This window comes from Callospermophilus lateralis, chromosome 5 (assembly GCF_048772815.1).
Source record: "Callospermophilus lateralis isolate mCalLat2 chromosome 5, mCalLat2.hap1, whole genome shotgun sequence".
In the NCBI taxonomy this organism is placed as follows: Eukaryota; Metazoa; Chordata; class Mammalia; order Rodentia; family Sciuridae; genus Callospermophilus; species Callospermophilus lateralis.
The window spans coordinates 28,625,027-28,641,831 of record NC_135309.1 but is presented as its reverse complement, the minus strand read 5'-3'; the positions used below and the strand labels follow the sequence as shown (position 1 = coordinate 28,641,831).

At 41.4% G+C, this 16,805-nt stretch overlaps 1 protein-coding gene across 2 annotated transcripts in view; it reads left to right on the top strand.

Annotated features, from left to right (window-relative positions):
- Positions 1–16,805, top strand: part of Sgcd (sarcoglycan delta) — a 381,166-nt gene that overhangs the window by 248,415 nt on the left and 115,946 nt on the right. For both annotated transcript variants that reach the window (XM_076856397.2, XM_076856396.2), the window contains exon 5: positions 47–166. In XM_076856397.2, coding sequence (XP_076712512.1) covers positions 47–166 — 120 coding nt within the window. The remainder of the gene's footprint in view (positions 1–46; positions 167–16,805) is intronic.

The window sequence follows — 16,805 nt, the reverse complement described above, 5'->3', positions numbered from 1 at the left end:
GCAGTGAAACTAACATACTTTCTCCTTTTCTTCCTCCCTCTCTTAGGTCCAAAAGCTGTAGAAGCTTACGGCAAAAAGTTTGAAGTAAAAACCGTTTCTGGGAAATTGCTCTTCTCTGCAGATGACAACGAGGTGGTAGTAGGAGCTGAGAGATTAAGAGTTTTAGGTAAGGAAATTTTCAACATGTAATTGGTTTGATGCTGCCATACATATTTTAAAGGAAAGCTGAAATGATACCATGGATTAAATGTTTGTGTCCCTACAAAATATGTACACCCCAATGTGACAGTATTTGGAGGTTGAGACTTTGAAAGTTTATTAGGTCTTCAGAGTGGAACCTTTATGCATTGTATTCATGTAGTGCCCATAAGAGGGAATCAAGAGTTGCTCCTGTGTGCTCTCATGCCCCCTCTCTCTTGCCACATGAGGTTACAATGAGAAGCTGACAGGCGAAGGGGACCCTCACCAGAACCCAAACAGGCTGAGACCTGATCTCGGTCCTCAGCCTCCAGTACTGGTGTTGTAAGCCAGCCAGTCTGTGGTACTTTGTTACATCAGTTCAAACTAAGCAGATTGGTGTCCAAAAAAGGAAACAAGGCCAATTTGCTGGATTCTTTTACAGTGAGGCAGTTGAATCTCCCTAGAGCCTGGCCCCTTGATGAAAGTTTCTCATTCCATGACGTCATCTTGGCGCATCTTCCAGCTCTGAGCTTTGACTTGGATGGATGGTCAGTCCAAAAATGACAATAGAGTATATGCTGTCCTTACAAACTGACAGTTTTGCCTGAAATAGTCAAGATTCTATACATGGTGAGCCAGGCAGGGTGATTCATGCCTATAATCCTAGTGATTCAGGAGGATGAGACAGGAGGATTGTAAGTCTGAGGCCCACCTCAGCAACTTAGTAAGACCCCCTTATCAACACAAAAAATAAAAAGGGCTAGGGATGTGGCTCAGTGGTAAAGTATCCATCTGTTAATTCTCTAGGATATAAAAAAGATAGAATTTTTTTTTTGTATACATGATACAGTGATCTGTAAATCTGGTTGTAAATCAAGAATCATCTGGGAAACTTGAAAAGTTGAGGTTCGTAGATCCATCTCTGACATATTGGATTATAAGCTAAGGTGGAAGAACCTGCAAGTTTATTGTTAAAATATTTGCAAACTTTCCTGTTATGCCACTTTTGGAATCGTTGAATTGGGAACATATAACAAATGATTGTTCTATGACTATACACTGGGAATAGCCCAGCATGGTAGGGGTGCTCATATTGGAGTGGACCTGGCTTTTAACCCCTGCTGGCACCTACGAGTTGTGTCTTTGGGCAAGTTCCTGATATCACTGAGCCAGTTTCCTTTTCTGCTCCACTAGGTTAAGAACATTTGGCATATCAAGTCGTGGACAGGGTTAAATGAGACCATGCTCGATGCACTTAACACAGTGCCTGTGCACAATAGGACTCAGTCACTGATTGCTGCTGCTTGGGCCACTATGAATACCCTACTGTTTTCCCTTCTTTTGTTCCATAATACTCAGTGTAGCATGGTGTTTCCTAGCTCAAGCTCTGAAATGAACCCTTTGTGATTTTTAACTCCATCTCTGTCTTTTACTACCTCTGTGACCTTATGCTTGTGGTTTCAACTCTCTGTACCTGTTTAACCTATTCAATTGGCTCAGCAGAAATATTGATCTTTCCAGATTGTTGCAAAGATTGAATGAAATAGTATATGTAATATGTTGACCAAAACATTAAGTACTCGGTAAGTGCTGGCTATTGTTATCTTAAATTATTATTATTCTAAGTTCTTTCTAGTTGAAATTACTTCTTCCCTGCATTAGTATTTGCCCTCCACATCTTTCAGTTCCATGACTTTCATCCTCCTGGCTCAGCCCTCAGTCAATCTGTTTTTGCATGAGCTAGCATACACACCTGTTTTGGCACACTTGCTTTCTTTCCTTCTCTCTGTCTCTCTCTTGTAAAATACACATTCCCATCTAATGTCCTTGTTGGATGACTCAAATCTCCAGCTCTGACAGCTAGATCTTCCTCTTAGACTAGATATTCCACCAGCCTCTCAGACATGGCTGGTTTTAAGTGCCTAGTCTAACACTCACATTCCATCTCCACCCTCTTCTCTCCAACTTTTGTTGGATTATTGTCCCTGTCGCTTATACTAGCCCCATTATTCTCTGCTCTCTTCAGCACCATCAGCTCAGCAGATTCAGAAGGTGGAACTGGCCGTTCCTAGGGGCTGATGGGAGGAGAGGCAGTGAGGCCAGGGAATCTAGTTCCTGGCCCGTGGCTCAGCAGTGGTGTCACCTGGATCCGCTGCCTTTCTTTCAGGGCCTATTCTAATCTGTAACATGAGAGTTTCCTGGAGAAGTTTCCAAACAATGTTTTCTGGGACAAAAACTGATCAAAATTTCATATATAGCCCCAGTAAATAAGAAAGATAAAAGAGCAAGATTGCTCTGGAATGTCACCAAAGATTTGGGGCAGAGAGGTCAGATATGGGAATCTTATCTGTGTAGTTTCATTGTTGCGCCCCTTTGTGTCCTGTATGGACTGCTTACAATTAATTTTTAAAACCTGTTAAGTAGAGTATCTTTCAAAACAATTCTCTGGACCACTTGCTATGATCCGGGTGCAATGCTTTATACGCATTATTAAATTTAGACCTAATAAATTGCCTTGTGATATCATTGTCATGCCTATATTTCAGATTCCAGAAAGGGGTTGAATCATAGGAGAGGTGAGCCATGGTTAGACTGAGAGCCGGCATCCCCTGCCTCCTGCTTTGTATGCAGAGCGCTTTACTTGAAGGCACCATTCTTTGCTGACTCCTCTCATTAAACCATTTTCAAATGAGGAAACTAGGTCTTGAAAAGGTGAATAAATTTGCCCAAGACCAAGTGCCGGTAAGAATTAGGACCCGAGTACAAATCCTGCCCACGGACCCCAGCCTCAAGGCATTTCTCACACACCATATATTAGGCTAAGACCCTCTCCACTCTCACAATTGATGCTTTTCTCTGTTTGTAAAAATGACATTTTTTTCACATTAATTGTAGATGAGGCAGGGGAGCACAAATTTTCAGGCAGTCCCCTTGTTCCAGAGGACTTTACGTTACCAGTTCTAAAATAATTGTCCAGGGAGAGAAGTGACACTATCTCACACCAGGATCACTTTGGAAAAGTGGGTTTGACAACTTCCCATTAGTTGCTTGGTGCTTCCTGAGTCACCTCACTACATTAAAATCTGTCTTTGCAAAAACAGTTGCTGAATAACTTTAAATGTCCAAGTACTTTGGCTTAATCTTATTGCATAAAACCCTTATTGTACAAAATCTTGTTGTACAAAACTCTGTACAAACTCATTTACAGATTCCCCCTGTCCCACAGCTACTTAGACAATATTGGAATATGATTGTAGCTTGGGTCACTTCAATGCAGGTGGATATTTTGTTGTGGTTTGTGCTTATTTATCATAGTTTGCTTAGAGAATGATACATGATAAAGCCTGTCTTTCTCCATCATTAGGAGAATTTGCTTTTCTTATGTAAAAATGAAGAAGAAAAGCATCAAAATAAACTCCACTGCTGCTACCAGTGTGAAAAAGATTTGGAAATGTCCACCCAACAAATCTTGCATCAACCTACTTGGTGAAATGAGCCAAGGGTGCTGTAGAAATGAGCTTCCTGTCAGCTGGGACTCAGCCATATGGTGTGGAACGAGAAGCTTAGGCAATTTCGTTTTCAGCTTAATGAGAAGTTTTGTCTTTGTGAGTTGTCAGGCTGCACAACTCTTGAGAAGTTTGACTCTGGAAGCCTATTTCTTGGTTTGAAACCTTGCTCAGCCTCTCAGGCTCTGAGTTATCCAATTCAAGTCTACTTTTCTCTCTAAGCTTGAATTTCCACTCGTCTAAAACATAGAAGAACAAGATAAAGAAAGGAAAAAATAAAAGAATGAGTAGAGCAAGAAGTATAAGTAAATATTATAGACAGAGTTATTTCAGTTCATAGGAATAAGCAATAGGGAACCAAAAAGATATCTGGGATGCATTGGATCTGAATATTTTCTAAAGTTCTTCTCCAGCCTTGGGTTATATATGTCAGTGGTAAAGTGTGCTCTTAACATGTGCAGGGCCCTGAGTTCATTCCTAGCAACACACACACACACACACACACACACATACATACATACACATATATTCATACACTCATACATAGACTTCTAGATAACCACACTCAACCTAGAGCACATTCAAGGGACCTCAAAGAACATGACCAGGGACCTGGAAGCCATTCTTCATACAGAATGGTTCAATCATCTGGAAACATACAGCCTCCCATGGCAGTGCAGGGGCATCAATGTGAGCAGGCTGCACTTGCTAACCTGTATGTGCCTATCTTTCCTGCGAGATCTATGCCATTGAGTCGCTGAGCACAGCTTTTGTAATTCACTCTGTCCTGCAGTCCTGGTCTCTGTCATTTGGTAGCTGTGGCTGGATAAGTTGCTTCTGCTTTCTCAGCACCCTTTCCCCTCTCCATGACGTCTGGACCTTGGCATTGTTGGGGAACTTAGTGGCATGAGGAGCACTGGGTGTGTACCCCTGAGTGTGGCGCCCAGGTCAGCACTCAATACATTCTGACTCTTGCTTTGTTGGTAATGGCTTCTCTGGGCCCACTTGGGCTTCCAGAAGCCTGTCCAGACTGAAATTCTACATTTCATTTCTTGGGGACTCACAAAAGAAATTGGCTTGAAACTTATAAGGGCTCTCATGCATCAGGTGAGTTTGGATTACTGGATCCTCTGGACAGGGCCAGGGTCAAAACCATTTTACCTGTGGGCAGGTAATGTTGAGCTTATGAATAATAAGTGTTCTCATTTCAAATGATCCCAGAGTCTTTATTTTATTAGCCCAGAACTGTCCTCTTAATCCTAGCTCCAAATTCCCAGCACCTTGGACCTTCCCGTCCTGTGTGGACTTCTGTGCATCCCTTCTATTTCATTAGGAATCCCACAAACGCCCTGCCTCTCCAGGACCCACCTGACTAATTCTCCTTATGAGTCCACCTTTGTTCAAGGTCTGGCTTTCATTTCATTCTTTGTACAAACACTAATGTTGTTGCAATTCTTGAGGTTTCTGTAGCATGGAGCATGGGGTTGGGTTCTTTGTCTTTGAATTGGAAGAATGAAATCCACAGATACAAGTTGAGATCAAAGTAACAGGATTTATTAGAGTAATAGAAAGAAAGCAAGGTTTCCAAAGGAGAGGGGTACCAAGCAAAGGATCCTGGAGGGCGACTATTATCTAAGGATTTTTGTGAATCTACAGGGTTAAGAAAGTGAGCTCCCCACCCAATCCTAAGTAAGACACTCAGTGCCCACAAGCTTTTCACATGTTCTCTGGTCTGACCATGTCACCGTGTCTTTGTTTTATTTATTTATTTATGCCTGGGTACCAAGCACGAGATGTCTCATTATCAGATATTTCTTTTTTTCTCTGCTTACCAAGAAGTTGGCCTGACCTTGATGAGGCCTGACTTTTGTAGGTATTTTCTCAGCCCTGCTACACACAGATCTGAACTTAAAGGAGCTCAAGTTTCCTGCCTATCCATTTTAATCCTTTCTCCCACCTCATTATGAGCTACTTAGGTCTAGCACACAAAAAAAATTAGTTTGTAATCAGGTCCATTCATTTAATGACCCAAAAGGTGTAAAATTAGTATTCAAGATGAGGCATGATAGAGTTTATCTTTCATTAGAGAACACAGTTATTAAATATTGGATAAAAGTGGTCTTTAAAAAGCAGCAAGAATATAGGCAATAAAAAGCCAGGGCATCTAAGAGACATCTTCATAGCAACGCCAGGGAAAGCGTGACTTTGGTTTTCATTAATGACCAATTTCACTGAACAATGAATCGGGCATTATAGCATTTATAAACAAAGCATAATCATAAAGTGCTATTCTAATTGTTAATTAGGTCTATTTATACTGTAGATTAGTTTTTTCATTATGTCCTCTAGATGCCACTTGATGCTAATTATCTAAGTTACATTATTATCAAGTGAAAAACATTTTTAATTAAATCTAAAGCCATTTAAATTAGCATAAAATTTATAGAAATTTAAATGTGGCCTGATGCTTAACATTTTTTTTTTTTGGACTACTCAGATGAATAAAACTCTCTATTACACCCTGGCAAACTGATGATTATGATAAGAGGAACCAAGGATATTCTTAGTGATAATATTCATTCATTAAATCAGTGTGTGTCCATCAAACATATCTGCATATATATAACATATGTATATGTAGGTATGTGTAAGTGGTGTCTCTGAATTACTGTTACTGGTGCCACAGAGATTCAAGGATGGATGCCACTGGAGCTCTCTGTCTAAAGAGATGAGACAAACTGACAGGCTTCTGTGAGCCCAGGGAGGAAACCAGCTGCCTAAGGAGGGGGATAGAATAGAGGACCTGTAGAACCCGGCAGGGGGGGGAAGGAGAGAGCTTAGAATCTTAAACTGGTAACCAGGGACATTTGAACTAGTTCTTGAGTACAGATGGTGGGTGGGGGAGATACAGGGAGAAGACTGGCCTGGTGAGTGGGATAGTTTATCATTCAGGACTCACTTGGCTGCAAGTAATATAAATCCAACCCAGAGTGAGAGCTGGAAAGTTTTACTGGCTCATCTGATTGAATAAGCCCTCAGATAGTTGGCTCCAAGCTGGATTCAGTGGTTCACTGGATGAGACCAGAACTGCTTCTGTCTTTTTTTTCTCTTACCATGTCTCTGCTCTGCTTTCCAAGCTGTATTCTGTCCTCAGCTTCGCTGGTGAGCAGAGAGTGCTTATCTTCCTAACAAAAATTCAACCACTGGGGCTATGTGCCTCGTCATTGAGACCAAGATGCTGGAATCTGCAGGTTAGTGAGGTCTGGGTCCTATCCCAAATGCTAGAGCTAAGGTTGGACTGACAGTGAGTGAAACAGGCCATTTTGTTAACAAGAGAAGGAATAGATGCTAGGCAAAGACAAAATCAAGTATTTGTTTCAGTAATCAAAGTTACAATCATAGCAAATTGTAATGATCACACATGAGAGGGGAACCCAGGAATTGCTCAATACCTCATCAAAAAGATCTTCCCTGACCACTTTATAAAAATGTTACATTCTCACCACTGATGTACATATCTAGAGTGGGCAAAATATGGCCCATGGGCCAAATAGGTCAAAACCACTTTCTGTTTTGAAAAAAAAAATGCTTATTTTGGAACACAGTCAAGGTGGTGCATTTAAGTATCATCTCTTTGCTTCTGTCCTATCATGACAGAGTTGAGTAGTTGAGTCAAAGATCATATGGCTCACAAAACACAAAATATTTACTGTCTGGTTATTTACAGTAAAAGTTTTCAGAATCCTGGCCTGTACCTTTATTTTACTTTATTCTTCTTTAGAAAGGTTATCATAACATGACATGCTATATATTTGTTTTTCCCTTCTTTCCTTTTTAGAATATAAGCTTCATGTGGCAGCAGGAAGTCTTTTTTAGCAAAGTCTTGAATAGCCCCTTCTTTCATAAAGAAAGTGTCCAGTAATGTTTTTGCATGTATGGCCTGAAAGATTCAATCATAGGACTCTTCAACAATTAATGTGACAATGTAGTGTAAAGAAGGGAGGGGAAACTTACACTCAAGTTACAAAGATGTTAGAATACCTTTGTTGAAGATTCACTACAACCTCAACTAGGATAGTAAGAGATGAAAAAGTCAAATGGGAAAGACCAGCTAATGAAATCTGGCAAATCAGTAGACATGAAGGGTCCAGAGAGAGGGAAGTTGTAAATATCTCTGGTGTTGTGAGCTGCCTTAGTCAGACAGTTGTGGTGTCATTAACAGAAATTGGTAGGAGATCAGAGATGAACAGTTTAGCTTTACATGTACTGGGATCCTGGAATTTTACCTCTCCCATGGGGAGGTCCACTGTCCAGAAGGAAATGCCAGAAAAATGCCCACAAGAGATGCAGTCTGAGCAGAGGGGCTGCAGAGTGCCCACATAGCTTGACCATATGCACAAGAAAGATGGCCTAGGAGTGTCCCGGAGCAAGTAGCTGGAGAAGTTCATCAATTTCAGCTTCCTTGAAGCTCTTAGCCTTCCAGACCTTCTGTGTCTCTGAAGAAAAACCCAGGGCTGGCTTACAGAGGCTCAGGCTTCACTCCCTGGTGCGTGTTCGGGAGTCACAGTCCCTACCCTATGTTCTTATACCGATCCTCTCTGCCTTCCACCATAGCTATGTGAAGAAACTCAAAATCGGCTGGATTCAACACAATTTGATTCTGTCCTGTTACCAGCTATGTGACCTTGACCGCACTATTCAAATTGCTCTCCACAAACAGCATGTCCCCCTTCCTTTCACTTTGCCTCTATCTATTTTCATCTTTGTCTTTCTACAGTATCTTGCCAGTATCAGAAAACATCAGAGAGGCTCTGAAGAATTAAAGAGTAGAACCTGGGTCCTCCTGTGGGCTGGTTGAAAACTGAGTAATTCAGACACTGATCCTCAAGCACAAGAGCTCACCAATCTAGGAATTTATCACCTGGGTGAAAAATCAGAGGAGCCTGAAACTTGCCAAGGCCCTCCTTCTTCTTGGTATTGCAGAGATAAATTTGGGGGGATTTAACTGTTTATAAAGAATTGCTGGGGTGTAGCTCAGTGGTAAGGTGCTTGCCTAGCATATGTCATGCCTTAGGTTCAATCCCCAGTGCCCCCGAAAAAGGAGAATGGGGAAGAGCAGAAGGAAGAAGAAGAAGAAAAGAAAAACAAATGTTGGTTCTATAGTTCTTCCAGGCTACCTCATTCCAAAGTTGGTTTATTATTTACAGAAATACAGGAATAATATCTTAGATCATAAAAATATATTTCCCATAAATAATGCAGCAAGAAAGCCAAATGTAAAAGAGTCTCAGATGAACAACCCCAACCTCATAAACCAGAGACACTTAATGAGAAAAAGCACAATTCTACAATAGAGAAATAATAAAGGAGCTTCATTGTAAATACTATCATCACTCTCCAAAAGCATTAAAAAGGGCTGGCGCGGAAGCTGGGGCAGTGCCACACCTAGCTTCAGGCAGGCACGCACCCACCCATGTGTGCGGGCACCTCGAGCTCCAGTGTTTGAGCCCAATCCCCCAATGCTCCAGCAGTTAATTCCTGATGCAGGAGGAAAGAAGTTTGCTGAGCCCCACATCATTTTTCCTTTGGCACCAGGGAGATGTGATTTACGATGAGCGTGATGGATTCACGGTTCTGTGTACACTTCCCCAGCTGTCCCAGAGCCACAGCCTCAGCAAACCTCCCCCAGATGCTCAGCTCAGCTCCCCTCCCCCTTCCTCAGTGCCTGCAGGTGGGGGTGGGAAGAAGGCAGCCAGGGACATTTATCTGCTTTCTAGTTTGATTAAAGCGTTGATGAGATACATTCCTGGGCTGCTTTGAAGAGAACCAATTACAGCACTTAGCAAAGGAAGGGCAGATGTTTTGGGGTTTTTTGTTTGTTTGTCTGTACAACTGACAAGATTTTGATTTCTCTATCAAGTTGCAGTCAGCACGAAAAGTCATCCGTTGGTTGGTTTTTATTGCCAAAGTTTTCTTCTTGCCAGTTAACACCCATAAGGGTCTATTCACAGGAGGAGATCAACTTCTGTCAGGGCATCCTCAATGTCAACAGGTATATTGTCTCCTTTGTTATTAATGACAGGGACTGTTATGGAATATTCTTATGCCACCAAAAGTCACCAAAGGAGAATTTTTTTTTCCTTCTTTCTTTCCAACAGAAGCCAAGGGGAATGTTGGTATTCCACAGTGACACTTGCAACTTAATGAGATGGCAATGGGAACAAGAAAATCTCACTACTCAGGACAGGGAAGGAAATTAACTTTATTCTCCTTCATTGGAAGGACTTGGATTTTATTTGTTCATTTGAGTGTGAAAGAAAAGTACTAAAATATTCTTTTAAGTTCTTTATTCATTTCCTCCCCCATATCCCTACACTTTTGCCATGTATTTCCCTCCCAGTATCAATTCTCTTTGTACCCTTCTTCCTCAAGAAGAGTGGCTAAGTTGACAAGGAAGAATCTAAGCAAAGGAAATAGGGAGAAAGCGGGGGAAAATATCCAGACTCCTCCAGAGCACAGAGTAGAAGCAAATGTTTATTTTTTTTTTTCTCTCTTTAGGACAGTACTGTGGGATGGTAGAATGGTTGCATATAGGATTTGGAGATAGACTGCTTAGATTCAAGTCTTATTACAACCTTGGATGAATTTATGAATCCTTAAAAACCTCAGGTTTCTCATCTATAAAATGTGGCCATAAGAATGTCCTGGACATGTTGCCAAGCACACAATTAGTGCCCAAAATGTTGCTGCTTATTGTCACTGTTTATTCTGCAAATTCTTTTTGAGCAGCATTTGTTCGACTATCATAGATGAAAGTTCAGTGCAGAGATGTGTGAACGCAGGACAAAATTGCCTCATGAGATGTTCCCAAGTAGAGTTCAGTCAGGTAGGGGCGGCAGTGCACATGCCCAGAAACATCAGATACAGCAGCAGCAGTAAATATTTTAAAGACTTAATTAACAAAGACATCTGATAGAACTTGGCTGAGAGGGTTAGGTGGTAAGTGCGGGCGATAGGCTCCTAGGGGATGTTGAGGGACAAGGCAAGGCGGAGGACAGAGGTTGACTCAGCAGAAGCAATGGAAAAGAGTGACAGCCTCAGCAGATGCCTCAGCACAGCTGTATGTGCCGGGGTGGTCGGCCATTGCTTTCTCCAACAAATGAAGATACTTGGATTTCTTGTTGGGCAAGAGACTGTCATTACTAGCAGATAGAGAACAGGAATTGCTTTCCTCCCCAAAGCAATCTGAGTTAAGGAGATCTGCTACAACCTGCTGGGGACTTTCCTTCTTGGCAGTGTACTGTGAAGGATGTGACTGAAATGGCAATGGGAACATGTGATTTTAGTTTGATTCTGTAAGTCAGAGAGGAAAGACGAACAGAGTTAGACTCAGGAGTTATTTATGATGCAAGAGCATTCTCAGTTCAAAGAAAGGAAGTGACATCAACAGGAAGCCTCTTGGCATGAGTTAAGCTGTCATACAGCAGATCTCTATTCAAGAGTCGCATTACATTCGACACATTAGCTGAGCACTCACTCTGGCTAACTGCTGTGCTGACTATGGTCACACCCTGGGTCTCTGACTTTCTGGAATCCAGAGCCAAGCACAGACAGAGGTTTTGAATATTTGTACAAAAAGCATGCATGCTATCATAGGAGCGAAGTACCAGATGTTTTGGAAACATAAATTAGGAGATTTATTTAAGAGGAAAGTCTTCCCAAGGCAAGTGGTGATTAAGACTGGAAGGATAAATTAGAGTCAGTTAGTCCAAGGGCTGGAGAGTCCGGATGCAGAGCAGCTGTTTCAGGCACACAGAAAACCTTATAGCAAGTTTTTGCAAAGCAAGACCATTTGGAGAGAAAGAAACAAAAACAAATTTTAGAAGTTCAATATAGAGAGACCTTGGAGCAGAGTGCCCATTCATGAAAGGCAAGAGGTTGTGACTGTAGTAGTTAGTATTTCTAAATCCTTAAACTCTGTGGAGAATGACCTGTGCCCTGCTCTGAGTTACTTTATGATGTATAGGACAGCCATCTTCAAGCCGTGCCGCGCCCTGAGTTTTTCCTTTTTATAAAGCAGCTGTGCCCTGAGCTAATCCATTTTGGGTGCAAGCACTAAGGCAGAATGACATTGTAACTTGTTTGCATAAAGAGACAAGGACCAGCTGTTGGACATATAGAACTTATCAAAAAGAATGACCCCCAGCTACACAGCACAATCATAAGGCACAGACTGATAAATAAACGGATGTGCTCATAAAAAACAGACCACCTGTGAGCTTGTCATATAAATCATAAGCACGTAGGTACCCACCTCAGAGAGACTAGGCCTATGAGCTTATCAAACACCCCAGGCCACCCAGTGAGCCACCTCCCCACCTGGAACACATAAGAAGGGCACTAAAGATACTGGTATGGCAGCTCACAGTGCCTGTCATCTTAGACCACCTGGGGAACACATTCGGAGGGGAAAGGGATGTCCCTAGGACTTCAGTTCTTGCTTGACACAGCCCACTTTGAAACTGCCTGCTGTCTGGACCCTCACTTTGAACAAGTTCTGTATCCTTAACAGCTGGGGCCCTGAACAGGTTCTTTGGTGGCTAATCTTGTCTGACCACCTGCGGTGACTCTCTTGCATTTGTGTCTGCTCTCAGTCATTGCTCTTGGCTTGGCCTCTTGAAACCCTGTGGCCAGCTTAACCCTTTCTTAGCGGGTTCTGTAAGCCACACGTATTGTTGTGTAAGTTCAAGTGTGGTGTGTGACTTGAGTGATATATGAATTAGCAATTAGGTTCAGAATAGAGTAAAAGAGCCTGTCATTGCCCTGCTCATGGCCACCAAGTGAACCAGGAACACTCGGTGAATTCAAGCCAATGAAAGTGATATAGAATTGATGAAATTACAACACCATGGGAAGACACCAATGGGTCCAGTCTATCTTATGGCATAACTGGTTCAAACATTTTACATACCAGACAATGTCGAATCTCTTCTTGTGTGTTTTCTTTGTTCTCACCACAGCCCTGAGATGGGTTATGTCCTTGTGCTCAGTTTTTATGTGAGAAAACTGACAGACAGGCACATTCCCAAGAGTAAGCAACAAGTTAAAGGGCAGAATGAGATGCAAAACCAGATAGTCAGATTCCTGAATCTTTGTTTTGTTCGTGTTGTAAACATCTTATTGAGGTATAATTGAGATATTATTCAATGTACCCATTTAAACTGTAGAAGTCAATGTTTTTCAGTTTAAAGGTTTGCTTTTCACATAGATCATAGAGGGGAGATAAAGAAATGTGTTTTTCTCATTCATTGAAAGGTTAACTCCTATAACAAGGACATATTAACAAGAGAAAAGTATGCTAAATTTATTTAATGTACATTATATGCGGCATGGAAGCCTTTAGATATTTACACCCCCCCCCCAAAAGAGGAAGCTGTGTGGGTTCATGCTTAGGTATGATGAAGAATGGGCTTCATCTGTTTAGACTGAGGGGATCTGACCTAATAAACTGAAGGGGGAGTGACTTAGCAGGTCCCATTTGTTCAGATTCTTCTTAGTGTCTGTGTCTTCGTCCCTTCCCTCTGGGTACAGGGCAGAACACTCGTCAGAAGGGTGAGAGAAGGTCAGAGAGACCTCCCTGCTTCTGCTGTTTTCTTAAAAGTCAAGGTGTCATATTTTACGGTAGCATATCCTGAAGCCCAACAATCATTTACACATAGCCACAAATAGACATACATGTTACTATATTAAATGTTGTATATATGCAGATTATGTACATTTGTTAAATATGATATATGTGCATATATACATTATAGTTGAATAACATACATTATATTAATGCATGTATATCTCTCTCTCTCACACACAAACATACACACACAGTCTGTATTATTCTGCACATATAAGTGTGTATGTATGTGCTTGTGCATATGAATCTACTAGAAAAGCTACAACATTGCAGTGAAAACTCTGTGCATGTGAAGCTGTTTAGATTTTATGTTAAGGAAAATGGAAAGGCATTGAAGGGTTTCAGACTGAAGAATGACAAGATGTAGTGTGTGTTTTATGGGACACTGTGAGGAAGAACAGCCAGGGATAGGTTGGACAGATGCACTAAACATTAAACCAAATCCATTCTTGAAATTTATGCTTAGAGGTTTAATCAAAAGCAAAAAACGACCTCCTCAAAAGAAAGTTATGCAGCCTGTTTGGTAGGACTTGTAGATCTCACAAACAATTCAGAAGGCTCATTTTTGCCTTCAGCCCAAAGTAAAGAGGCTGAACATATGAGAAAGGGCAGGAGCACCCTGGTTGGCAAGGACACGGCACACCGTATGAGTGCTGAATGCAGCACATTGTTCCTCCCATTAGGTTGCTTGATGTGAGATGATCAGAGGTCAAAGCAAATTCAAACTATTTGTATTGTATCACGGGCTTGGGGAAGAAGTTGCTTTTAACCAAACAAAGGGGAGAGTGATATGAAATCAATATGCAGGGTGCCTGTGAGCTATGAAGGAAAGTAATGTGCTTTTCTTCTTTGGCTTTTAGAAGCATCTCAGCTGCCAGGGAGAATGACTTTCCCTCTCAGACTTTCTATCTCTCTGTCCGGCTGGTTACTAGGGACTATTCAGGCTCTAGTGTCTCTGCTGGGTGTTCAATGAGGGCATCCTTCCATGAGAGGCTGAGCAAGTTTCTCTGGACAAATTTCTTCATCCCAGGACTCTAAGAATATATCCCTCCTTAACACATTGTGACCAAAGATTTGTGTTAAAGAAATGCAGGGCCTTGGCTTTTAAAGAGAGGGTCTGTATCTGCCACTGGGAACATAAGTGGGTGAGATCTGAGAAATGGACCAGAGAGACTCACATGCAAGTGCCTAGAGAACTAGAGTCACGGGAATGTAAGGACAGACTGTCGTCACTGAGACATGGAGATTTCCATTCACTCTTGAAAGATTCCACTGGATGAAGTTAGGTAAAGCAGGAGAAGCTTTTCCTGATGAAAGGAAATGACACCGAAAATCACTGAGTCTTGGCTTGTGACTGAAGAGTAGTTAAAAATTTAGTCCTTTCAGGCTTGGTGGCTCACGTCTGCAACATCAGCAAATCAGGAGGTTGAAGCAGAAAGAGCTCAAGTTGGAGAGCAGCTTTTGCAATTTAGTGAGATCCTGTCTGAAAACAAAAATAAATAAGTGAATAAGAGCCTCAATAGTAAAGCAACCTTGGGTTCCATACCCAGTGCCAAAAAAAAAAAAAAAAAAGAAAGAAATTAGTCAAATGTAGTCTTACTGCCTAAACAACCAAAGAATCAAGAGTGAATTGAGGGACAGGGAGTTGAACTGAACTAACCCTTTGGTAAACGGCCCCTTTAATCTCTCTCTTCATCTATTCCTTGTCTCTTCCTCCCATGATTTCCAGGGTAAAAAAAAAAAAAAAGTGAAAGAAGCCAGTTTAGGTAAATTCTGTGCTACCACAACAAATTGGGAGGACTATTGTAAGTGGACTAGTAATGACGAAGAGGTAATGAGAAATCCTGAAGAACTGAACATGCTACCATATCTGCAGAGTTGCATTCAGTTATCCAGTTATTTCAAGACAGGGTCTCAGTAAGTTGCTGAGGCTGGCCTTGAACTTGTGACCATCCTGCCTCAGCCTCCCAAGTCACTGGAATCACAGATGTGCACCAATGTACTCAGCTCAGATTCATCCTTAGAGCTACTCAGGAATAAGGCAGTAATTATGGGGAATAAAACAAAGACATTTTCATATTAGAGATTAAGTGACTAAACCTATGGGAGTAAAACAGTGGTCCAAGGTCAAGCAGCAAGGAGTGTGTGCTCCTGCCTCAACTTCATATCCCAACTCAGCAGTGAGCAAGTGTGGCCCTTCCCCAAGCACCACAGGAGTGGTGCAGAAAGTTCTGCAAGATCCACTGTGTTTCCCAAACACTTCCCCAATTTTTACATTAGGTGATCATTCAAAAGAGCAAGGGTTCTTCACTAATTTTTTGCCCCAGACCCCTTTTCAAGCTTTTAAAGATTATGAACCCATTCTCAAAATTACATATTTAACTATATTAAATACAAAATCTAAGATTACAAAAGAAAACCAATTATGGGGAGTTATCAGCATATGCATATAATTTTGTGATATAATAATGTGCCTTTCTTTGTTACGCATTTAAAAGATCTAGTGATGGGTCTAATAACTACCATAATTTCAAAGTAGTGATGAGCATGAACAATATTTTGCTCTAAGTAACAAATTGACTGTGATATGAAGCAATTTGTGATGTTAATTGGTGACAGTCTCAGAGGTGATATTATTACAGATCATGTTCTACATTGTGACTAAGGAAATTGCTAGATTTCATTTAGAGATAGAATAGGGGAAAGAATGATATAAAATCTGCCCCTTCAGAGTTCACAGACCAACAGAATTCTATTTACAAATTCCTGGAGTCCACTGTCCACAGGTGAGGTTTCCTGTCCTAAGGTAAGTGCTTAATGAGCACCTATTATATGCAGTCATCATGATAAACCAGTATGCAGCAAGAATATCCAAGAATAGGACACAATTCCAAACACTATAATATGTGCACATCATTTCATGTTTAGTATCATGAATCAGATGAAAGACTCTCCTGTTTTATGAGGAGCCAGTCACTAAATTTGAAGGATGTATAAGCCTGTAACTGTAAAAGCCAAACAATGATTATCTCTCTCTCTTTTTTTTTTTTTTTTGAACTTCTAGGGCTTGCAAGTAGGTCTCTTGCATGCTAGTTAAGTGCTCTACCACTAAGGTACATCCCCAGCCTTTTTTATCTTTTATTTTATTTTGATACAGAGTCTTTCTAGGTTACCCGGGCTGGCCCCAAATTTGGGGACCCTCCTGCCTCAGCCTCCTGATTATAGGCATGTCCAGTACACCCATCCATATAATGGTTCTCATCAGAGAGGCAGAGTGTGGGGAGGCAGCAACTGAGTCCCCACAATTGGCCTTGTCTAGAGACATCTTTGATTATCACAACTCTGGACATATAATGGGTAGAAGGCAGGGATGCTTATTAACATCCTATAATGCCCTGGAAAACCTCCCAACAAGGAATTAAGAAATTGTC